The 23,456-nt window shown below is 57.0% G+C and overlaps 1 protein-coding gene across 3 annotated transcripts in view; it reads left to right on the top strand.

Annotated features, from left to right (window-relative positions):
• PNKD (PNKD metallo-beta-lactamase domain containing) overlaps window positions 1-22,997 on the top strand; it is a 59,554-nt gene extending 36,557 nt beyond the window's left edge. For 2 of the 3 annotated variants that reach the window (XM_072813377.1, XM_072813379.1), the window contains exons 3-10: window positions 16,488-16,603; window positions 16,743-16,855; window positions 17,441-17,499; window positions 18,183-18,275; window positions 18,648-18,811; window positions 19,510-19,596; window positions 20,737-20,852; window positions 21,092-22,997. In XM_072813377.1, the coding sequence (XP_072669478.1) occupies window positions 16,488-16,603; window positions 16,743-16,855; window positions 17,441-17,499; window positions 18,183-18,275; window positions 18,648-18,811; window positions 19,510-19,596; window positions 20,737-20,852; window positions 21,092-21,265 (922 nt within the window). In that variant the 3' untranslated portion in view covers window positions 21,266-22,997. Of the gene's footprint in view, window positions 1-2,921; window positions 3,096-16,487; window positions 16,604-16,742; window positions 16,856-17,440; window positions 17,500-18,182; window positions 18,276-18,647; window positions 18,812-19,509; window positions 19,597-20,736; window positions 20,853-21,091 lie in introns of those variants that run through there. The other variant, XM_072813378.1, reaches the window with a different exon arrangement.
• Window positions 22,998-23,456: the final 459 nt, after the last annotated feature.

The following is a 23,456-nucleotide window of genomic DNA, read 5'->3' as shown; positions in this document are numbered from 1 at the left end:
GGCAAAAGGCACAGCCTGTGCAAAGTCACAGGGGTGTGAGGCAATATGATCGATTCAGGGAAAAATAACTAGTTAGGTAATATAAGGTACAAAGTGCAAGAGGAGGTAAATAATGAGGCATTGGTCTGGCTGGGACAGAAGATTCTCATGGGAGAGGAGATGAAACTAAAGCAGATTTGGGGGCGCCTGGCTGGCTCAGAGAAGCCTAAGACTCTTGATCTTGGGGTTGTAAATTCAAGCCCCCCGTTGGGTGTAAGGATTACATTAAAAAGTAAAATCTTTAAAGCAGATTCGGAGCAGATGTTGGAAATCTTCCAGAATAGTCCAGGGAAGGAGAGGAGGGCTTCCTGAGCCTATGTGAGGCCCCTAAAACACCCACCCTCACTCATCCCCAGCCCTGTCCTGGCTCCATGTCTCGTGAAATGCATTTTGGACGGATTATCTGTAATCTTGTCAACGTGTGTGTGGCTGGAGATTAAGGATTCGATCACTCTGTATCCTCCACAGGCTCATGCCTGAGCCTGCATTTCCTGTTTCGGATGACGGAGACTATATTTTAATTTCGAGTATAATGCTTGGCACAGCCTTACCTGCAGAAAAGTGTGTTCACAAAGATTATTTTTAAGATTTTATTTATTTATTCATGAGAGACACAGAGAGAGAGAGAAAGAGAGAGGTGGAGACACAGGCAGAGGGAGAAGCGGGCTCCATGCAGGGAGCCTGACGTGGGACTCCACCCCAGGACTCCAGGATCACACCCCGGGCTGGAGGCTGCCCTCACAATGATTTTTTATGAGGTTTCACAATTCTTCACTTTGCATGGACGCAGACTTAGAGACATGCAGACTCCCTTGGCCTGGAAGGGCCTTCTGCAAAGTAGCCTGCCAGTCCTGTGCCCTCCCCCTCAGGCTCAGCGCCCACAGGTGGGAGGCTGTCAGCCGGAGCCTAATTCCATTCTATCTGATACTTGTTTACTGAGCCCCTTGGTGTGCCAGGCCCCAGCCTGAGAAGGAGCCGGACTGTGGGCCAGGAGACAGGGAGGGAGCGGGCCATAGGCTCTGTACCCACATAAGAGGAAGTCCATGTCCAGGGTTTCTGAATGAAAGCAGGATTAGGTGTTGTGATTACAATTCCTTTTGGGGATAAATCAATCCATGTCTTGGCTCTTTCAGAGGGTGAGGATGAGGCCTCCAATTCATTGTGAGTAATGATCCTACACTTCTATGCTCTCCACGCTGGGGACCCAGCCTTTAGACCCAGCTGGCCATCAGAGGGACAGAGTGTGTGTGATTGGGGGGGAAGCTTATCCAGGGTTTAGACCTGAGCACAGGCTGCAGGGAAGAAAACAGGAGCATCTGCCTCCCCTGCTTCCCTCCCCCCACAACCATCTCCCAGCAGGAGAGAGAGCTAATTTGACCATTGGCAGCATTTCCTTCCCTTCTTGTGCTGGGCCAGGGCTAGGGCTGGAGCAGAAGGTTTGCCCATATTTGTCGACGTCACCACACCCGCCCTTGCATCTATTTTCCTCCCACCGACCTCAACAACTTCTGGAACCCGGCAGGGCAGCAGTGCAGGGGGCGGGAGCAGGGGGTGGGGGACAATGATGTGGAAATCCCACTGGGCTTGGGTGGCAGGATACCAAGGTCCTAGTCCTGTTTCTGCCACCCATTGTTGCATAATCCTGGTTGAATCACACCCTCTGAGCCTCTGTGCCCTCTTCTTATCCTTAAGGGCATGATTTACACTTCACCTGCTTAGGGAGTGCCTCCCCTACCTAAATTGGTCCTCTGTCCTTGTCACTGCCCTCTCTGCTCGCTCCCTTTAGCACAGCACACTTTGGTTGTTTGTTTTTGTTTTTGTTTTTAAGATTTTATTTATTCATGAGAGACAGAGAGAGAGAGAGAGGCAGAGACACAGGCAGAGGGAGAAGCAGGCTCCCTACAGGAGTCCCATATGGGACTCCATCCCACCACCGGGGGATCACACCCTGAGCCAAAGGCAGATGCCCAGCCACTGGGCCACCCAGGCGTCCCTATCACAGCACATTTTTGTAATTACACACAAGTACGTACATATGTATGTGTGTGTGTGTATATATGTGTGTGTATATAAATATAAGTAAATGCATATATAATTATGTTTGCTTATTTGGTTTGTTTCACTGCCAGATTCTAGATTGTAGGCTCCAAGAAGAGGCTGTGTGTCCTTTTTTTTTTTTTAAGATTTTATTTATTCAATCATGAGAGACAGAGAGGGGGGGCGGGGGGAAGAGACACAGGCAGGAGGAGAAGCAGGCTCCATGCAGGGAGCCCGACGCGGGACTCGATCCCAGGTCTCCAGGATCACACCCCGGGCTGCAGGCGGTGCTAAACCGCTGAGCCACCCGGGCTGCCCGAGGCTGTGTGTCTTTGATCCTTGCATCCTCAGAGCCTAGCACAGTGCTTGGCACAAAGGTGGGCACAGAACAGTCATTTAGTGAATGAACGAACGAACGAACGGACGGATGGATGGATGGATGGATGGCAGCTGACCACACGCTCCTCCAGGTTCCCTCCTGCTGCAAGAGTCCCAGTCTTGGTTTCCCGCCCAGAGGACCATTCCAGGGCCTCTCCCAGGCTGCCCTGTTGGGGGAGGGTGGGAGGACGGGAGGCGGACGGGGGACGGGGACCCGCCGAGCGTCCGTCCCCTCCCGGGCCCCTACCCTGCGCCGGCCCCGCCTCCCCTCCCCGGCGGTGGCCTCCGGGGCGCGCGCGGCCGAGGGCGACGAGGGGCGGGGCGGGCACAGCGCCCCCCTCGGGCCCGCGGGCAGCGGGGGCGGGGCCGCCCCGCCGACTCCCGCCGGGCGCCCGGGCGCAGCCGTCGCCTAGCAACGCCCCGCCCGCCCCGCCCCTGCCCCGCCCCCGCCGCGCTCGGCCGCGGGCGCCTGCCCCCAGCATGGCCTGGCCGGGCGGGCCGGCGCTGTGGCTGTGGGTCGCGGGCTGCGGGCTGCTGCTGCTCGTCGGCGTCCTGCTCGCGAGCCCCCGCAGCCGCCGAGCGCGGCGGACCCTCCGCGGCCTGCTCATGGCGCGCAGCAAGCGGCTGCTCTTCCGAATCGGGTTAGTGCCCGGCCGCCGGGGCGGGATGCGGGGCTCGGGCCGCGGGCGCGCGGGGGCAGGGGCGCGGGGAGGCGGGGCTGGGTCGCACCGAGCCGGGGCTGGGCATCCAGGGCCACACGGAGCGATCCGAGAGGCGGGCAGGGGAAGCCACCGGTTTGGGGGAACTGAGGGAGAGCGAGAACTGGGGGGCTGGAAAATTGGGATGGACCGGAGCGGCGGGCCAGGGCGGCCCGGGGAAGGCGGCAGGGAGGGCATCCGGAGAAAAGAGCCCGAGGAGGGGCCGGAGAGACGGAGCTGGGAAAGGAGGGCAGGTGCAAGAGAGAAGGGATGCCTCTGCCCGCCAAGCTGTCACTGGAAACCGCCCGCTCCTTCCAAGCGTCCCCATCCTGCGCCCCATCACCCGGCTCCCCACCACACGACCTAAGCGCTTCTGTCCCAAGCGAGAGTCCCAACTTTGTAGGTCTGTCTCTCCTTCCACTCCCCCAGCCTGGCCCGAGTCCAGAGCCCGGGGCTGTGAAATCCGACCCCACTCACTCAGCCAGAAGTGTGGAGCTTCGCTGACCTCCAAGGACTTTTCTGTCCGACCCCCTCCCCCCCAGTCCTCACTCTTTCCTTCCCCCTACTTCTCCCCTAGCCCCAAGCCAGACAGGGAGGGTAACCAGCTCCCATCTGCCACGAAGACACTAAGAGGCAGGGAGGGAACCACGAGAAGCCTTCCTAGGGCCCCTGTTCCCTTCCCGCAGCTGCTGGGGGCAGGACCTCAAGCCTGAGGACAGCTATGATAGGGACGGGAACTGTGGGAGCCCTGGCCACTGGCCAGGTTTGGGGGAGGGCGCAAGTCTGGGAATTTCCTGAGCTTCAGAGAGGACATTGTACAATTTATCCCTCCTCCCCAGACCACCCCAGATCTTCCAAGAAGCTTCGGCCCTGGGCTTCTTCCCAAACTCCGTCCAAGGAGTAGAGATACAAGGGCTAGTGAGGGGAAAAATGGAAAAACTTGCAGGGGAGAGAGAATCCTGGGTGGGTGCCTTTGGGGCATTCACATCTCTAATGGCTCAAACCTTGGTCACACTCTTTTTTTTTTTTTTCTTCTAAGATTCTTTTTAAAGTAATCTCTACACCCAATGTAGGGCCCGGTGCTCAAACTCACAACCCCAAGATCAGGAGTCACATGTTCTACCCACTGAGCCAGCCAGGCACCCCAACATTGGTCACATTCTTGCTAATGCTCCAGCCAAGTCACCATTGCTCTGCAAATGGTGTTAAAATAATGAGATTTACAGGTGTTTAAATAATTTCATATTTGGGACCTAAAAAATATGTTCCCCATAAAATTTCTGGGAATTTCCTTTCTATTTGGGAAAGGATTTTAAAATTTACTTCTGACTTTCAAAATCAGTAATGTTGAAGTCATACAAATGGCCTGAGGAAGTGGAAAATGAAGGTTTCCACAAAGAACTGGAATCAGAAGTCCTGAAATAAGAATTCCCAAGATTGCCTTCTCTGAATCCCGAGGGTCTGGGTGTTCCTAGAACTTAGGACCTGGGAGTTTCCAAAACCCAAAACTTGGAATTCTCAGAGAGCTTCTTTGGAATTCGGTGTTCCTGTTGGGCTCCCCTGTGTCTGGATCTCACTCTTGCCTTGGAATCAGCTCCCCAAATTTGTAGAGCACAAGGGCGTGCCTAGAATTAGAATCCAGGGTCTGGGAAACAATCAGTTCAGTCCCCTGGGGGAGAGACTGTTGGCTGCTGGGAGGGACAGGGGGTGTGAGCAGGAAATGGTCTGGGGGAAATGGGCAGGTGTTGCTGCTGGGAGGTTGCCTCCAGGAAGGATGGAGAGGGCAGGGGGTGGGGTGGGACGGGACAGGTCGAGATGGGAAGGGGGAGCGCAGGGGCACACTCCACCCCTGATATGTGGCTGAGAGGACCACAGATAGAAGGTTCCACTGGGGGCTGGAAAGCAGGTGATGGAAATACTAAGAGAAGAGCAATTGTTATCATTAATAGCAGTAATCACTGGCGTGTGACAATTTTATAAAGGGCTTTCCTCAAACATAACCACAGTTGCCTTGGGACCGGGATGGCTGATGGAGGGTACATCTGGGCTAACCTGAGATAGACACACATATTTGGAACTGTGCCGGGTACGGGAAGCACACGGAACGTGGGGCAAATCTGCTTTTGAAGCTTAGGTTTGTTGCTTAGTAGCCATGGGACCTTGGACAGATAACTCAAACTGTCTGTGCCTTGGTGGTCTGCATCTGTAGAATGGGCATGGTGATCGTACCTCTCTCATGGGGATCTTCTGGGGATTGAATGAAATTGTGCATATAAGTGCACAGGGCCTGGCTCCTAGCAAGTGCTTGGGAAATGTTAACAATGGCTCGTTCTGTAGGATGGAGAATGGGTGGGAAGGTGGCATTGGCCAGCCTCCTTCTGGAGCTTCCTTTCTTCTTTCTCTTGTTTTCCAAGCCTATCCTATGCACCCATCCTTCAGGAGATCCCACATCCCTTTATTCATCCAGTGAACTCCTAACTCTTCTGGGTTGGGATCGTGGGACCACAGATAGGAACGGAGTCTGGTCGTTGCTTTGCTGCTCTCAAGGAATACGGGGAAAGGAGCATGAACAGAGACCCCCAATCTATGGCAGGAGGCAGGGCACGACAAGTTCCCCAAGGGGTGGCAAGGTTTGCCTGTGGAGGCTGGGATCAGGAGCATGGGACTCTCCTTTGTGTGCCACCTGCTTCGTGCCTCAGTTTCCCTTCGCCTTCTCAGTGGTAGTTGAGAAGGTGTTGCAGAATGGGGCCCTGAGCAGGGCATCTGTCTGCAGGGGCAGGGGTGAATGGGGAACAAGTCTGGGCTTGCCCAGGGCTCCGAATGTCTTACAGAACTGAGAAAGCAAATGGCAGCTGGCCTTGAGGGTAGGCAGTCCTAGCTGCCAGAGCCCTTCTTCCCTCCCTGACCAAACCTCCTCTTCATTCCTAGGCAGAGAGGGTCTTTCTTGACTCTCCTGACCCGAGGAAAGCCATCTGTCCCCAGGACAAACCTTGCTTGCTCTACTTCCGCAAGAGGAACCGCTTCTCTGGGGCCGGTGAGGCCCACTGGCTCCATTTCAGGGAGAGGCCCGAATCCTGAGCTGAGGGCCCTGGAGGAAGTGAGCCACCTGCTCGTGACCGGAACCCTGAACGAAGGCCGGGCAGAGGCAGTGGGCTGCGCCTTCCCCAGCCCAGCACAGCCTGCACGAGGGGAGCAGGGTCCTCCGCCCTGGGCAGCTACAGCCCCTGCATCCACAGGGGCCCTTTGCTGTAGGGTCATTTCCAAACCATGGCTCTGAGTGGGTGTCGCCTTGCCCAAGCCACATTGCCACGCCCCTTGCACAGGCTTTTGGGGCCCTCCTTCACCGGCTCCAGACCTGCCTCATGCTGTCTTCCCCAGGCCCGCAGCAATTTCTGTACTTTTGTCTGGGAACTGTCAGACCTTCCTTCCTCCCTGTGTCAAATTTTGTTGCATTCTCGAAGCTCACCTTCAAAATATATCCAAGTGTACCTGGCTGGCTCAGTCGGTAGAGCATACGACTCTGCGGTCCTGAGGTCAAGCCCCATGCTGGGTGTAGAGTTGACTTTAAAAAATAAATAAATAGAGGGTACTATGCTGAGTGAAATAAGTCAATCGGAGAAGAACAAACATTATATGGTCTCATTCATTTGGGGAATATAAATAATAGTGAAAGGGAATAGAAGGGAATGGCGAAGAAATGGGTAGGAAATATCAGAAAGGGAGACAGAACATAAAAACTCCTAGCTCTGGGAAACGAACTAGGGGTGGTGGAAGGGGAGGAGGGCGGGGGGTGGGGGTGAATGAGTGACAGGCACTGATGGGGGCACTTGATGGGATGAGCACTGGGTGTTATTCTGTATGTTGGCAAATTGAACACCAGTAAAAAATAAATCTATTATTAAATAAATAAATAAATAAATAAATAAATAAATAAATAAATAAATAAATAAAAATACATCCCAAATCTGAAAACACCTACCCCTACTTCCACTGTTATCACCCTGGGCCAACCATGGTCATCTCCTGCCTGGCCTCGTAAACTGGCTGCTTCCTGGCATTTGTTACTCCCGCCTTCCTCAAAGTATTCTCAGCACAGCAATTAGAACAAAACCATGAAGATTTAAGTCAGAAATGTGCCATCCTCTGCCCAGATCCCTCCAGAATGGCTTTAAGGTCCCGTGGAACCAGCCCATCCCCCTCCTCACCGTTTAATGCTCTTCACCTTGCTCATTCGGCAAAGTGCCTACTCCAGCCACTTGGCTCGTCTCCAGATGCTCCAAGACAGTCTTACCTCTGAGCCCTTCAATTGCTGGTCTTTCTCACTAGAACCTTCTCCCCCCAGATGGCCACATGCCTTGCTGCCCCACTCCCTTCAGGTCTCTGCTCATATTTCACCCTACTAGGGAGTCCTGCCCCGACCACCCTTTATAACAATGGCAATGCTCACACCCCTGCACTCTCTCTCGTCTCTCCTGCTTTATTGTGGTCCATGGTACATGTCACTATAGGGCATCCTATATATTGATTTGTCTATTTGTCTATTGGTTTCCTCCCCCAACTGGAATATGAGCCACAGGAGGGAAGAGATTTCTCTCACTAATGTATCCCAGGGCCAGGACAGTGCCAGGCAGAGTTGGCCCTTGTTAAAAGTTTTTTGAATGGATGAAAAGCTTGGCACAGGTACCATCTCCTCCATGAAGCCCGTCCAGGCTCACCAGTCAAAACTCATCTCTGCCTCTAGTGTGACCCTTGGCACTGGCTTCACCCTTAGAGCTTTCTTTCTTTTTTTTAAATTTTATGTATTTATTCATGAGAGAGACACAGAGAGGCAGAGACACAGGCAGAGGGAGAAGCAGGCTCCCTGCAGGGAGCCTGATGCGGGACTCGATCCCAGGACCTCAGGATCTCGCCCTGAGCTGAAGGCAGACCCTCAACCGCTGAGCCACCCAGGTGTCCCCCACCCCTTAGAGCTTTCATTGCACATTTGCTTGTTCTTGCTTAGGTGTCCACAGGTCGGAGTCCCCCCCCACTGGACTCCTAGCCCAGGGAACAGGCTGAGTGAAGAGGAACTGGCACCGGGGTGAGGGAGAGCAGGGGAAAGCCAAAAGAACAGACCAAAACCCAAATCAAACAAAACCCAGGGGCCTTGGCTGGGCAGGTGGCCAAGAATTGCAGGCAGGGAGGTAGAGCTAGTCCAGGCCAGGGGGTCTCAGCAGTGGCTGCGCCTTGGTCCTCCCCGAGGGCCCTCAGCAGCGACTCCTCCTCCCTCTGGAGAAGGTGGTCGGAGTCCAGGGAGGGCTGCGAGGGCTGCAGATAGGCCCCGTGGTCCCCCGGGCAGGCCTGTCCCCCCCCATCCCCATGCAGGCGCTGGCCCTCTCCGGGGCACGGGGACGTGCCCCCCCAACTCCAGGCCTGCGGGCAGCTTCAGGAAACTCCCTCTCCAGGGCCTTTTTTGCTGTCTCATTATCTTCCTTGGTTTCCTCAATTTTGAGAAAGCGTAAGACCTTGAGCCTCTTTCTGTTCCTCAGGGTCCTGGGAGCAGGCCCCGGCCGAGCTGTGACCCGGTGGCCCTCGCAGGCACTTCTGGGTTTGGTTTCATAGACAGCGTGTCCTGTCAGGTGCAGAGCCCGGGACAGGCTGTGTCCTGGCGCCCGGGAGGAGGTGCCCTGGAGGTGGGCCTGAGCCCTCGGGGAGGAGGGGAAGAAGAGCTCCACTGTGTGCCTCCGCGGGAGGGGCCGCGCCTCAGTCCCCAGCTGTCCTGTCCCGCAGGCCCCGCTCCTCCAGGGGTGCCCGCGACCCTCGCTGGGTGGCTGGTGCTGGGCCCGCTGCGGAGGATCCCCCGGGCAGTCTGCCCCCACCGCCACCCAAACCTGCGCAGTGGTTTTTCTGAGTCCCAGGGGACCAATTAGGAAACTTCCTTTTCTTTTTGGTGGAGCACAGTGGGTAGTGAGCCCCTGAACTGCTCAGTCAGAATCCAGGTGAGGGGCGGGGGTGGGGGGGGCAAGCTGAAGAGGAGGAAAAGGTACAGATCTTCCTGTTTAACCAGCACCCCCAGATCATTCTGATGCAGTGACCTAAGGCCAAGATCCGAGTTTTCTGATGATGCCTGGGAACCCCAGGGCAGAGAGTTCGAATCCCGCATCAGGTCCCCAGATGTCAGCGGCATTTTGTAAATCCTGTGACCTTTCCAGGCTAAGCTGCTTGCCTTCAGGGAGGGGGAGCACCTGGTTTCACAGAGAGGGAAACTGAGGCAGGGAGTGAGCTCTGCTTCTCACCTCCAACAACAGAAGAAAGGGAGCTGTAGGGGCCCTTACATGGGGCAGTGCCTCTCAGCTAGGTGGGGTCCAGGAGATGGGACAGGTTCTTCCCCGTGACTCCTTCCCCTTCACTTTTGCCTGGCCACAGGGTCTGTTCTTTTCTCCTACCCCGTGCATCGGGCTCGCGATGCCACCCATGGAACCATCAACCCTGTCATAAATCCAGGATGAGGAATCAGAGCCTAGATTGGAAAGGGACCTTCAGGATTCTCCGGTTCAGGGTGTCTTACCCGGGGGCCCACGGGGTCTCTGGCCCTCTGCGTTCATCAGCAAAATACAGCACATGTAATTAGTTTGGCCCGAGTCTGGGTCTCAGAAAAGCCAAAGCAGTGATCCAAGAGGTCCAAGAGGTCCAAGCGGCCAGATCCGCGGCTGCGTGTCTGGGTCACTGAAGCCATATCATTTTCTCAACAGATGCTCTCAGAGGAGGTGGGTCTCCCCCAGAATACTTCAGGCCCCCTCATGTCATCCTCCCCCTGCGTTTGGGGTTTGGGGAGGATGTTAGCAGTTAAGAGGATGAATCTCTGCCCCGCCACTCGCTCAGGTGTGACCCTGAGCCGACCCCTTCCCAGGGTTCAGGGCCTCAGTGTCCTTGTCAGAGGAACTAATAGTGGCTGCCTCCAGGTTGTTTGGAGGCCGACAGGATTGCTGGGAGACACTTAGCTCAGGGCTGCTCTGAGGTGAGGCTGGGGAAAGAAGAGCCCGGGAGCTCCAGACACATGCTCTAACCTGTGTGTGCAGACCCCATCCAGCGCTCCCTCCATCTCCTCCCTTCGGGGGTCCTGGGCCCAGACCTCAGGGCCTGGGAAGTTGGGATTTTGTGCCTGTGACAGCCGCACCCATGCCCTTGGGTCTAGGTGACCTGGTTATCAGAGCACCCTGCTTGGCCAGGTGTGTGGGTGCAACAGAGAGAGGGAGGGACTGGGGAAGCAGATGAGTGAGCAGGGGAAGGCAGAGCAGGGGCAGAGGCCTCACAAGCCCCCACTGGGCTTTGCAAGGCCCAGAGCCGGGCACATGGGGCCCCCTGAGCTGACGGCTGTAACACCTGCATGCTGCCCCCACTCCCCCCACCTCTCCTGGGCACTAAGCCAGCATTTTCTGAAGGCCCTTTCTGCGGTGTGCTGGTGCTGGGGGCACCCCCAGGGGGCGCAGAGGAGCCTCGAGGAGCAGGCCAGGTCACAGGCCGTGTCACCAGCCAAGTCTGCCTAGACTGTGTGTGGCACTGATTAGACACCGGGTAGAAGTTGATAAGGCCCTGCCACTGAGGGGCGCAGCTTCTGCCACCCCCAGGGGCAGGGAGAGGCCGAATGCTCTAGATGGAGCAGAGGAAGGCGGCTGTCTACTGGGGTCACGAGGAGGTGGGTTTGAACTGAGGTCTGAAGGATACTTAGGATTCTAGCAAATAGAGAAGGCCTGGAGGGTATTCGGGGTAGAGCCATGCAGGAGCTGAGGCAGGAGGGTAGCCTGAGATTTGAAGGCGTTATTGGGGGCATTCAAAAGGACAGAGATAATAGAACAATCCCCATGACCTCCTAGCTTAAGGATCAGAATATTACTGACACCATGAAGGCCCTGGGCCCACCTCCCCAGCCTGCCTCCTTCCTGCCTCTGAGGGCACCCTGCTGACCTGCCTACTGACCATCCCCCCAGCTGCCCATATTTTTTCACCACAGCCATCTGTACCCCCCAAACAATATAGATAATGGCTTTGCATGCTCTGGCATATATATTTGTTTTATTGTTGTTGTTGTTGTTGTTTTTAAGATTTTATGTATTTACTTGAAAGAGAGAGACTGAGCAGGAAGGAGGGGCAGAGGGAGGGGGACAAGCAGAGCAGTGAGCAGGGAGCCCGATGTGGGGCTTGATCCAAGGACCCTGAGATCATGACCTGAGCCGAAGGCAGACACTGAACCGACTGAGCCACCCAGGCGCCCCTGCATTGGCATTTTTAAAAGCTGTTGTCAGATTGTCTGTTTTCCTTGAATGTGTCTGCTAGCTTAAGGTTGCATGTTTGAGTTTTGTGCATGCTGAGACCTGGTGCTCTGGATCATTCTGGTTGTCAGGCACTCTTCTGTCACCAGTGGGGAGCCACTCCAGCCTCTTGAGCAGGAGCAGGGCTCATTTAGGTGGCACTTTAAGACCTTAACTTTTTCCAGTGGTTTGCGGTTTGGGCGGAGAGCTAAGGGGAGGAGGCCTCCTGCAGAGCTCCTGGGACCTGTTCCCTGGGGGCAGGGGGAGGGGGAGCCGAAACTGAGAGGATTCGGTTTGGGAGCTCAAGCTGCGTCACTGGGAGGGTGACAGGGCCTGTTCCAGACAGAGAGGCCACAAGGGGAGGAGCTGACAAGCATGGTTTTTGGAACCTGGTGATTGTGACACCCACCTAACCAGCGCCACGGGCAGATGGAGAAGGTGCCCCAGGTCTGGGACTGGAGAGCGTCACACAGAAGTCACTGTCAGCGAAAGAGCAGGCCTGGGGACAGGGTCCCAGGGTCACCAGGTCCTCACCCCCGCCTCCTGCCGCAGGCCAGCCTTCCCCTGCTCTGTACAGTGACCCGGACTTCAGGCCCCCAAGGCCACCTCCCCCTGCAGCCAAGCAGGGCACACCAACCCATCTGAGATCTCAGGTCTGGCATCCATCCCCACCGACCTCCAGCTCCCCCTCCAGTCCAGCTCAGGCCCTTGTCATCTCCCCCACCCCTGGCGCCTCAGTTCCTCCTGCCACCTGCCACGCTGCTTCCTCCGACACTGACACTCCAGGCCAGCAAGCTCTCAGAAAGGGAAGTCAAAGCATGTGCCTCCCTGGCTTTCAAACTCCCAGCAGTTTCCCTCCCCCGAGGTGACCCTCAGGGAAGCTACAGGCCTTCCCTGAGCCCCCGTCTGCAGCAAGACTGCCTCCCCTCTCCCCTGCTGCTCTCTTGCCTCGCCAGCTGCACTTCACTGCCCACCTGCGATCGATTCGTTTCCTGGTTCGGTGTCTGCTGGCAGGGCCTGCCTTGTGCTCTGCTTGTGCCCCGGGTCTGGCACATGCAGCAAATGCTCGCCGAAGAGAGTGAATGAAAGAAAGAGGCTTTGTTTCCTGCAGCCTCTCAGTGCACAGCCCCTGCCCCGGTGGATCTTGACCTTTGCTGGTGGAGAAAGCACGTATAATAAGCACCAGTAAGGAAGCCAGGGAACGTTTACCAGGGAACGTTGCCTCCCAAGTGTGGACAACCGCGTTCTAACAGCTGTGAGGGGTGCCCCGTTGAATTCGGGAAGGAAGCCACAGTTGCCAAACCTTCCACCCACCAGGCCCCCGACTATTAGCGTTTGTCATCTTGTATGGCCACTTAATTTCACATGGTCCTGGAGGAGTAAGTCATGGTATCGCCACTTAATAGACAAGGAACCTGATCGAAGAGTCTGATAGTTTGCCCAAGGACACCAGGCTGGGGGTCCGAGCCATGACTGGAACCCAGAGCTTTCTCTTGCCAGGGCCTCTGTACGTTCCTTAAGCCTCAGTAGGAGGGAGTGAGGTCAGGAACAGGACTCCGAGAACGGATGCGAGGTGCTATCCGGGGCACAGAGCAAAGAGTGAGTTTCTGTACTTATTGTGTAAGTTTTCGTTCTGCAATAATTTCAGACTGGCAAAAACAGCACACAGGGCTCCCACATACCTCTCATCTGGCTCCCCTGAATGTTACATCTTCCACGACCACAGACAGCACAACCAGGATGCTAACGTCCATATAAACCCTGAACTACTCTCCTTACTGAAGTTTTTCCAATTGTCCCACTAACATTCCTCTTCTGGCCTAGAATCCAATCCGGGATACTCATGTTGTCTCACCCAGTCCCCTCCCCTTGGGCAGATCCGTTGTGCCAACTCTGTTATTACAACAGCACAGCGCAGAGAACCAGCAACACCCCCACCCCCGTGGCTCCCCCCCCCTCCCTCCGGGGACTTGTACACTTCCCGCCTATCCATTTCTTGGTAAGCCCTCCCCACATTCTGGCACAGCGCGCTGCCTTCGCTTCTTGGAAATGTCACCTCCACAGTGGCCTTCCTTGATGTCACCATTCTCTGTTCCGTTGCCCAGTTTTGTTATTTTTTTCTTCAGTTTTATTATGTCATCTCGACTTGACAATATTATTTGTTATCCTGTCTGCCCCACGAGCACCAGAGGCGGCGACTGCCTGACTCCCTATACTCTGTGCCCAAAGCGGAGCCAGACCTCGCTGAATCCTGGTGAACGGGTCAAAGTGAGAGACCTGGAACCGATCTGAAAACGGAACAGAAAGAGGGGGCCTAAGGAAACTGGGCACAAAGACACAGAAAGCCTGGCACAACCTTGCCATCGGGTGTCCGGATGCCCAACGCATACGGGCACGCGGGCACCCAGGCAGGGACCGCAATGCTTAGGTGAAATCATGGAAACCTGCTCATTTTTGGCTGACTTGTTTGTAGACAAATCTCTTGCCAAGAGGCCTGAAGAGCGGCTGCCCCTGCCTCCCGCTCCCCCAACAACACAACAAACCTCCATAGGGATTTAGGGCACACCGTCTACCCCAACCCTGCACCTCGACTTCTCTGTCTCAGTCCAATCACCTAGAATTCCTGCCCCTTTTCTGACTGACTTGCTGCACAGCCCTAAACATCGACACAGGAGGTGTTTGTAAGGGTCCCCCCAGCCCCCCAGCCTAGTCTCATCTTCCCTTCTGAGAGGCCGGGGCGTGAGACAGCTCGAGGAGGCTCATGCTGAGCTGCTCACATTATTGGCAAAGCCCGGTGTAAAATGGAATTTGGAGCCTCTTGTTCAAAGGAAAAGAAAGCTTTTCCTTTCTTCTATGATTTCTCTTTTGACTTGTCCTGATGTTTCTTTTTTTCTTTTTTTTTTTTCTTTTTTTTTCTTTTTTAGAGATTTTATTTATTCATGAGAGACAGAGAAAGAGGTGGAGACATGGGCAGAGGGAGAAGCAGGCTCCTGCCGGGAGCCCGATGCAGGACTGGATCCCGATCCCAGGATCACGCCCTGGGCTGAAGGCAGACCCTCACCTGCTGAGCCACCCAGGTGCCCCTCAAGTAGCAAATTAAAAACATCAGGCCTGGGGCACCTGGGTGGCTCAGTCTTTGAGCATCCCACATCGGGCTCCCTGCAGGAGCCTGCCTCTCCTTCTGCCTCTGTCTCTGCCTCTCTCTCTCTGTGTGTCTCTCATGAATAAATAAATAAATCTTTAAAAAAAATAATTTGCTACTTGACATCCCCCTAAATAAAGAAAAATTAAAAATCTAAACCATTAGCACATATTTTGCCTTTGGCTTTTTTACTGTACAATCCCAGTTTTTGTTTTTGTGGGTGAGAAGGAGGGAGAGAGAGAGAGAGAGAGAGAATCCCCAAGCAGGCTCCACATGCAGCGCGGAGCCCATACGGGGCTCGATCCCACCACCCTGAGATCATGACCTGAGCTGAAACCAAGAGTCTGAGGCCCCTGACTGAGCCACCCGGGAGCCCCTGTACAATCCCAGTTTCTTTTTTTTTTTTTTTTTTTTTTTTTACACAATCCCAGTTTCAAATGCAAATATAACATGTGACATTTAAGTCACACGTGAAATCACCAGAACTATAATTCACGTTCCCCAGCTCGTACACGGATAGTATTTTGATCTCACCCGAGCAGTGGAAATGCGCACACTACGGAATTACCTGTTTCTATTTCCCTTCTGGTTCGCGCACATTCCGCCAACCCTGTCTGCCTTCGGCTTACTGATGAATGAGGGGGGACCAAAGGGACGGGACAGATGGCTTGCCTCCTGTGGCATCGTCTGCTGCAAAGACGGATCACACGGGGACACAACACAAGGAAGAAGGACGGGGCAGGGTTTCTCGGTCGCTTGTGTTTCTTAGAACACCACCTTCTCTCTGCATTTGAAGCAAGTTCTGGTCTGCCAGGCCAGGCAGCGAGCCCCCTCGCTCAGTCGTGGACGTATTCTCACCTTGCGACCACTTTGAGTCTCGCATCCCCAGCATGGTGGGGCCACCAGCATCCTGTGCGCGGGGACAGCTTGAATATGGCAGGCGTGGGGCCACCCGGGACAGAGCGTGCAGGTGTGGGGGTCTCCTCCGCCCAGCGCATGTTCCGTTGTCCTATCACACTTCACTTACAGGACGCAAACTCAAAGGTAAAAGCATTAAGAATTCCACGAAGGTGACAGTGGAGCATTGAACCAAGCGTGGGTCCCCCATGACTGTGCCGGTCGCATGGCTGGGAGGCTCACCCTGCAGGCCAGCATCCTGTGTTTGGAGGACTCTGTTGGTCACAAGTCCCCTCTGTGTCTTGTGCCACCTTTCCGCTTTTTCCATAGGTAGCCTGGGATGGCCTGACATGGTGGCAGGAAGATGGAGGGAGTGTGCTCAGGCCATCCATCCCGCCTCACCTCTCCCTGCTTCCTCCACCAACCGGCCAGAGAGAACTTTCTAGAGTTTCCCCAAACAAGCCCTGCCGTCTGCTGCCTCTGGGCCTGTTGTTTCCTGTGCCCCCAGAGGCTCTCCAACTTTGGTCCCTGGGCCAGCCGCAGCCAGCATCCTGCGGAGCTTGTTAGAAATGCACATTCCCGGGCCCCACCCCAGACCTGCCGAATGGGGGAGGCTGGGGATGGGACAAAGAATCAGGTCCAGTGGCTGCCTGGCGCCATGTGATGCCCACTGCTCTTTGGAAATACGTTTTCCACCTCATGTCAGCTTCTTAACTGCTACATCCTCATTGTGGAATAAAGGCCTCCGCCTCCGAGTCCCTTCCGCGAATCCCTCAGTTCACCTGTCCCCGGATGGGCCTGGGGCTTAGGGTGCATCTGTCCCGTTTGTCCATCTTGGCCTGGGGACCGAGCAGGGCAAACCGTAGGCACATAATAAGTGACGGTAGAGATGCGCTGCCTCGGGGGTGGCCACGGGAGTGGAGATGTGGGGCCCGGGCATCGTGAGGGCCGCCTCGCGGAGGGGCCCGGGCCTGGAGCGGGGCTGAGCGCCGGTGTCCCAACCCGCAGGTACAGCCTGTACACCCGCACCTGGCTCGGGTACCTCTTCTACCGCCAGCAGCTGCGCAGGGCTCGGAATCGCTACCCCAAAGGCCACTCCAGAACCCAGGCCCGCCTCTTCAACGGTGAGCTCCGGCCGCCCCGGGCCCGCACCGCCCCCTGCCTGTGCCCCATCACCCCCCATCACCCACCCCCCATATGCCCCCCCACTGCCGCTGGGCTCCCTGCCCGTCAGCCTGCCCACAGCCCATCTCTGTCCCCCAGGAGTGAAGGTGCTTCCCATCCCCGTCCTCTCAGACAACTACAGCTACCTCATCATCGACACCCAGGCCCGGCTGGCTGTGGCTGTGGACCCCTCTGACCCTCAGGCCGTGCAGGTGAGGGGAGGGGGGCAGGGCTACCTGGGGCCACCTGGGGCCACCTGGGCGGCTGGCAGCTTTCCCTCCCTGATCCCTCTGCCAGTGGGACGTGCCTGCACACACAGACCCCACCGTGCAAGTACACACAGGGACCCCCACAACCACCCAGGGCAGGGCTGGGCGGGGGAGGACAGTCGTGGGGGAACCCTAGGGAGAGGGATGCTCACTCAGGACCCTGGTCTGGGGTTTCTTCTGTCTCTCACTCTCTGTGGCCCCTTTCTGACCCTCTTCTCTCATCTGTGTCGGTCGGTCTCTGGGTCTCTCCATCTCTCCTTCCCACTTCTTATTTCCCTGTGTGCGTGTGTGCCTGGGTGTTCCCTGCCCCTCGGTCTCCCTCCCCGCACCTCCCCATCCTCTCCCCTGTGTGCTGGCTCAGCCTCAGCTGCCCGAATCCCCCCAGCCCTCTCGTCCCTACCCCCTCATCCTCTAGCTGCGTCACCTCCCTGGCCCTCCTCCTCCCCGCTCTCCCCCTCTTCACCCAGCACCTGTGCCCCTGCCGCTCGCAGAGCACTACCCAGTGTCAGCACCTCCTCTCTCCCCCAGGCTTCCATCGAAAAGGAGGGTGTTAATTTGGTTGCCATCCTCTGCACCCACAAGCACTGGTAAGGGGCTGGGATGGGGGGCTGGGGGACAGATGAGCTTCTCTGGCCGTCCCTGGCCCTAGTGGGCTTGGCAGGATGAGGCCCAGTGAGGACAGGCCGGGCTGGGGGGCAGGGAGTCAAGATACCAGGGCACCCGCCTTCTTCATAAAGTCGCAGGGGCACCAGTAGAGGAGGGAAGGGGCGGGGCTCCCCCCATGGCACTTATCAGGCCCCTGAAGCCCTGGAGGAGGGCAGGGCGGGCATTTATCTTTCATTCCTTGGGCACATATCAGATGCCCACTGTGCTCGGGACATGAGCAAACCCTGTGAGTTCTTTCTGCAAGGAGAGTATAGTCCAATAGGGGAGACAGCCCTGCACTCCAGCGTACGAGAACCAACGTTTAGGTAGCAGTTGGCACAAGGGATGGGAGGTGGGGGGTACTTGGTGAAGTGTGACCAGATCCTCTTGGGAGAATTAGAGGTCAGTGACCCGGAGGCTGAGAGAGTCCAGGGCAGGGGGGCAAGTCGTGGGGATGAGCAGGGCAGCAGCTTGAACAGAGGCCTAGAGGTGTGGACGGCTTGGCTCAGTTCAGAAGCCTGGGGCTCAGGACTCAAAGGTCTGGAGACCTGGAGAGAGGAAGGCAAGGGGGCCTCCCAAGTCCCTTTGTCCTTCAAAGTCCCTGCCTGTCTTTGCCGTCCTCCAGGGACCACAGTGGAGGGAACCGTGACCTCAGCCGGCGGCACCAGGACTGTCGGGTGTATGGGAGCCCTCAGGACGGCATCCCCTACCTCACCCAGTAAGGCCCTGACCCGGGGTGGGTGGCTCCTCTGTGAGCCCTTTGCCACACCCCATCCTTCAGCTGAGTCTTGCAGGACCACCAGCAGCTGGATCTGTGCTGGTGCCCTTCCTGCCCCTTCCTTAGAGGGCAGATCACAGCCCGTCTGAAGACCGGCACTGTCTGCCCCCCAACTCATCCAGCCATGGTCCCCAAAGTGGGGAGAGGCCAGGTTTTTGGATCTGAAGCCCTGGGGACTGTGAGTGCCTCCCCTCTCTAGTCTGGAAGCCCTGCCTCCTTCAAATCACCCAGCCCCTTGAGGTCTAGGGTAGGGCAAGGATTAGCACAGCCCAAGCTCTAGCACCTTCTCTCCTCTACTGCCTTGCTTCTCAGTCCCTTGTGTCATCAAGATGTGGTTAGCGTGGGACGGCTTCAGATCCGGGCTCTGGCCACCCCTGGCCACACGCAAGGCCATCTGGTCTACCTGCTGGACGGGGAGCCCTACAAGGGTCCCTCCTGCCTCTTCTCAGGGGACCTGCTCTTCCTCTCTGGCTGTGGTGAGTCTTGCCCCCCCCCCCCCCACCAAAGGGAAGCAGGAGGAGGGAGGCAGGAAGGAGGGGGAGAGGTCACAGCAGAGACCCAAGGATGGCCACAGCCCCATGCAGCACATGAAAACTTTGCTGTCGGCACAAACACTGCCTCGCTGTTACTCTCATCTGTGTCAGCCCATTGTTTTAATACCCTCGCGACTTCGCACGGGGGATGCACAGAATGAGACAATGTTTGGAACTGGGTATAGACCTTGCAGGGTGTTGGTTTCCACTGGGTGGAGCTTAGTTCTCTGGCACAGTAACTGGAGAGACTAGGTCACAAAAGGTGGAGAACCCTCGAATGAGAGGGTGACCCGTGGGCAGGGGAGGATCACAGTTCCGGGCTGTGTGAGTCTCAGAGGGCGGCGCAGGCAAAGAAGTGCGCCTTGGAAAAGAGCAACCACCCACCAACCATGCGTGGGGCCCCTGGCACTCAGCCTGAAGCTCCTGTCCCCTCTCCGTCCACGTGTCAGTATGTGCGATGGAGGCCTTGGCTGGGGGGTGAATACGTGGCTCAGCTGCCATGGGAAGGAGGGTGGAGAACCTGGGGGTGGGTATGGCGGGGACACGGTTGAGGGCCAGTGGCCGGCCCCAGCTGTCCTCACCCCCTCCGCTACCAAGCTGTGTTCTCCTTGTCCTGTGACATGCCCGCTGACCCTCCCCAGGACGGACCTTTGAGGGTACCGCAGAGACCATGCTGAGCTCCCTGGACACGGTGCTGGGGCTGGAGGATGACACTCTGCTGTGGCCTGGTGAGGTGCCCCTCCCACTCCTCCCTCACTCCCCTGGAGTCCTGGCCGCCCCAGCCTCTGGCCCAGAGGCGACACAACCCCACCTCTGGTGGCTCCTGGGAGCCAACTCTAGCACTGAGCACAGAGCCCCCTTCATTCCCGAGTGCTGGCTCCGAATGCCTCTGCTTCTCATGCCAACTGCCCCTGACAGCCAGCCCTCGGCCTCTTGGGAGCTTTGTTGGTCCCGGTGCATCCCAGAGAGATGGCTGAGATTTTAGAGCCAAAGCCAACAACAGAAAATAGCCTTTGCTTATCAGAGAAGTCAGTATCTCTCCATGTATCACCCGCATGCACCCGTACCACACATTACGTGGGCGCCTCTCCCCATGCATGTACGTAGCATGTCCATGCATCCATCCTTCCAGACTCTGCATGTCCCTATGTACATACACGAGCATTGGGATGTCCGTGGTTCCTAAAACACATCACTAAGATGTTAGGTAATCCTCAAAACATATATATATATATATATTTTTTTTTTAAGATTTATTTATTTATTCATGAGAGACATAGAGAGAGGCAGAGACATAGGCAGAGGGAGAAGCAGGCTCCCTGTGGGGAACCTGATGCAGGACTCGATACCAGGACCCCAGGATCATGCCCTGAGCCAAAGCCATATGCTCAACCACTGAGCCACCCAGGTGCCCCCTCAAAACATCTATTTATCCATCCATTCATTTGATCATACTTGATTAAACACCTGACACTTACCGGGCTCTGTTCTAGGCACCAGGGACACGTCTGTGTTCTAGTAGCATTATTTTCTCCAGATGACAAAACTGCGGCCCAGAGAGGTTCCACGACTCGGCCAAGGCTGCACAGCCGGGCAGGGGCAGAGTCAGGACTAAGACTGCAAGGCCGTCTGGCTCCAGGTCCCGTGGTTTTACCCCTGAACTGCTCTGCCCCTCCACTCGGGGCTGACCTGTGCCCACATTTAGAGAAGCAGCTCTGTGGGGTTGGGCCTTTCCTGGAAGTGCCACCCCTCCCCCTGGCTGTCGGGTACCCAGAGGCCTGGGGCAGGGAGGACTTTTCCTGACGGCACCTCCCCTCTCTCTGTGTCCTCCATCTTGCCCGCCACCCCCCACCCCTGGTGGCCCTTAGGTCATGAGTATGCGGAAGAGAACCTGGGCTTTGCGGGTGTGGTGGAGCCCGAGAACCTGGCCCGGGAGAGGAAGATGCAGTGGGTCCAGAGGCAGCGAATGGAGCGCAAGAGCACGGTGCGGGGCCAGGGCCGGGGTCCGGGCGGGCCCCCAGGGTGCTTCCCCAGTAGGGACCCCTCCCGGCTGAGCTGCGGCCTGCAGGCCCCTCCCCAGAGCCCCCACATGTTTGGTCTTGGAGTGAGGCCCTCTGGTCCCTGAGACAGGGGAGGGGGTGCGGTGGGGGGCTTCCCCGATGGGATCTGTTTTCCAGATTCTCTCCATCAAACCCGCTAATCCCGGTACCTCTCATCCCCCAGTGCCCGTCCACCCTGGGAGAGGAGCGCTCCTACAACCCATTCCTGAGGACCCACTGCCTGGTGCTGCAGGAGGCTCTGGGGCCAGGCCCAGGCCCCACTGGGGATGACGGCTACTCCCGGGCCCAGCTCCTGGAGAAGCTCCGGCAGCTGAAAGACCTGCACAAGAGCAAGTGACAGCCCCTCCCCGGCGCAGCCCACCCCGCACGGCAGGGAGGCCACCTGTCTCGTCGCCCGCACCACACCATCCCTCTCATCACTACCACCACCACCTCCATCGGCGCCCACAGGGGGCATCAGTCCCCAACACTGTCAGAGGGAGGAGGAACAAGGTGACGAGGCCATGAGAGCCAGAGGCTGGAGGCTGGTCAAAGGCATGGAGACCCCAGGGGGTGAGGCTGAGGGAAGGGGAGCCTTGGGACACCTCCAGACCCAGCTGGGAGGGTGCCTCCTCCCCTGTCCTGCTCCTGCCAGCGAGGACATGGAGAGTGCCAGTCACCCCTCCCTCAGGACGCCTCACTCTCCCTGTAGCCCCTGAACCCAGGGCAGCCGGAGCCTCCAACAGGTTGAGTCCCCTTCCCCCTTCTCCCACACAGGGTTGGGAAGCACAGGCCCCCTTAGTGGCCTGAGGTGTGGTGCCTTGGAAAAGTGGTCACTCGGGGAGGTGGCTGGGCTCGGGTGTCCTGAGGCACCGGCCCTCCTCCCCACGCCTCCCCGCCTCCCAAAGGCATTTTTCGAACAGAGCCATTTCTGGGAAAGACGAAAGGGCTGGAAGTCTGCATGTCTGGACAGTCTGGGCCTCAGCGCCTCCCCTACGGCCTGGAAGACGGAGGCTCCTGGTTGCCACAGACGGGACCGAGGTGACAGGCTGAGGAGACGCCAGGAGCTGGGACTGCAGCCCCATAGGCTCCCTGCATAGCTGGCCTCTGCCCTTGCCTGGCGCCCAGAGGACTCCCCTTGCCAGGAGAGAGAGAGAGAGAGAGAGAGAGAGAGAGAGAGAGAGAGCCGTCCTCCCCGGCCAGAGCGGTCTTCTCCTGATGGCCCTCGTCCTTAGGAACATCTGCCTTGTTCTAACTCCTGCTTTATCCTCGGTCCCTCTCCTCTTTTAGTTTATAAAGACATTCATCTGGCCCTCAGCAGTTTGCCAAGAACACCCCATGTCATTTCTCGTTGATCCCAGGCCCCATCCTGGCTGGGGACGGGAGCAGCAAGCCGTCAGCCCTCGAGGGAGCAGCAGCCCCCAGAACCCCAGGCCTGAGCCCTACCCCCAGCTCAGCCTCTCCTCTGGGCTCTGGTCCGGGTCCCCTTGGGGCCACAGAGAGGAAGCCCAAGGTCCTGGAGCAGGCCTACCTGGGGTCAGCCGGGAGCCTTCTCTTCCTGTGTTCAAGCCTCTGGGCCTATGCCCGCCTCTCGTGAGCCTCCGAGATGCCCCCTGCCCTCAGTTTCCCTCCTCGCCCTGCCTCTGCCTCCCTCTCCAGCCACAGCCTCTGGTACCAGCTCTAGCAATACCGCCAGAATAGAGCTCCCCACCCCCCAGACCTGCAGTTTCATGCCGCTGTGCCTTTGCTCATGCTGTCTCTTCAGACTGGAATGCCTTTCCCCTGCTCCTCCGGCCTTGTCTGCCTGGCAAACACCCATTCATTCACCTCTCACAATCCCCCTCAAAGGCCCCCTCCTCCAGGAAGACAACCCCGTGCCCCCCCACCCTCCAGGCTACCTCTGCTCTTTGTAAATGCTTCTCTCGTGGCACTTCTCACACTGTATTTTACTTGTTTACATGTTTGTCTCCCCTTCTAGACTGTGAACCCTTCAGGGCATGGACTGTATCTTATGCATCTCTGTAACTCTGCGCCTAGCACGGTGCCTGGCACGCAGTAGGCGCTCAATAAATCTTGAATGAAGAATTTAACTGGGGCTCGGTCACTCAGTGAGATCAGCTTTCCTGCCCGTTCCGTCCTCCCGTCTGAGTTACAAGCCTGCTAACTTGGAGTTACTGCCCTGCCGCAGCCTTGGCCAGAGACAGTGCTAGAAATACATCCTCCCGTGGCCTGTGTGCACTCATTTGGGGTTACGACGAGCTTACCTCAGTGTTTCCCGGAGCTCGAGAGTCACGGGCGCAGCACCGGCTGCAGAGCAGAGGAATAGCACCGGGAAGCCAGGCCTTGGCACCAGCTTCCCTTCAGTGCGTCTCTAACAGAGCCAGACTCCGGGTCTGTACCTTAGTCAACTATCTTGAGGTTTTTTGCTTTTTTTTTTTAAGATTTTATTTATTTATTCATGAGAGACACAGAGAGAGCAGAGGGAGAAGCAGGCTCCCTGTGGGGAGCCCGATGTGGGACTCGATCCCAGGACCGTGAGGTCACGACCT

Source organism: Canis lupus, chromosome 36, assembly GCF_048164855.1.
Source record: "Canis lupus baileyi chromosome 36, mCanLup2.hap1, whole genome shotgun sequence".
Taxonomy (NCBI): domain Eukaryota; kingdom Metazoa; phylum Chordata; class Mammalia; order Carnivora; family Canidae; genus Canis; species Canis lupus.
The sequence above is the reverse complement of the archived record's forward strand: the minus strand, read 5'-3'. Positions and strand labels throughout refer to the sequence as shown.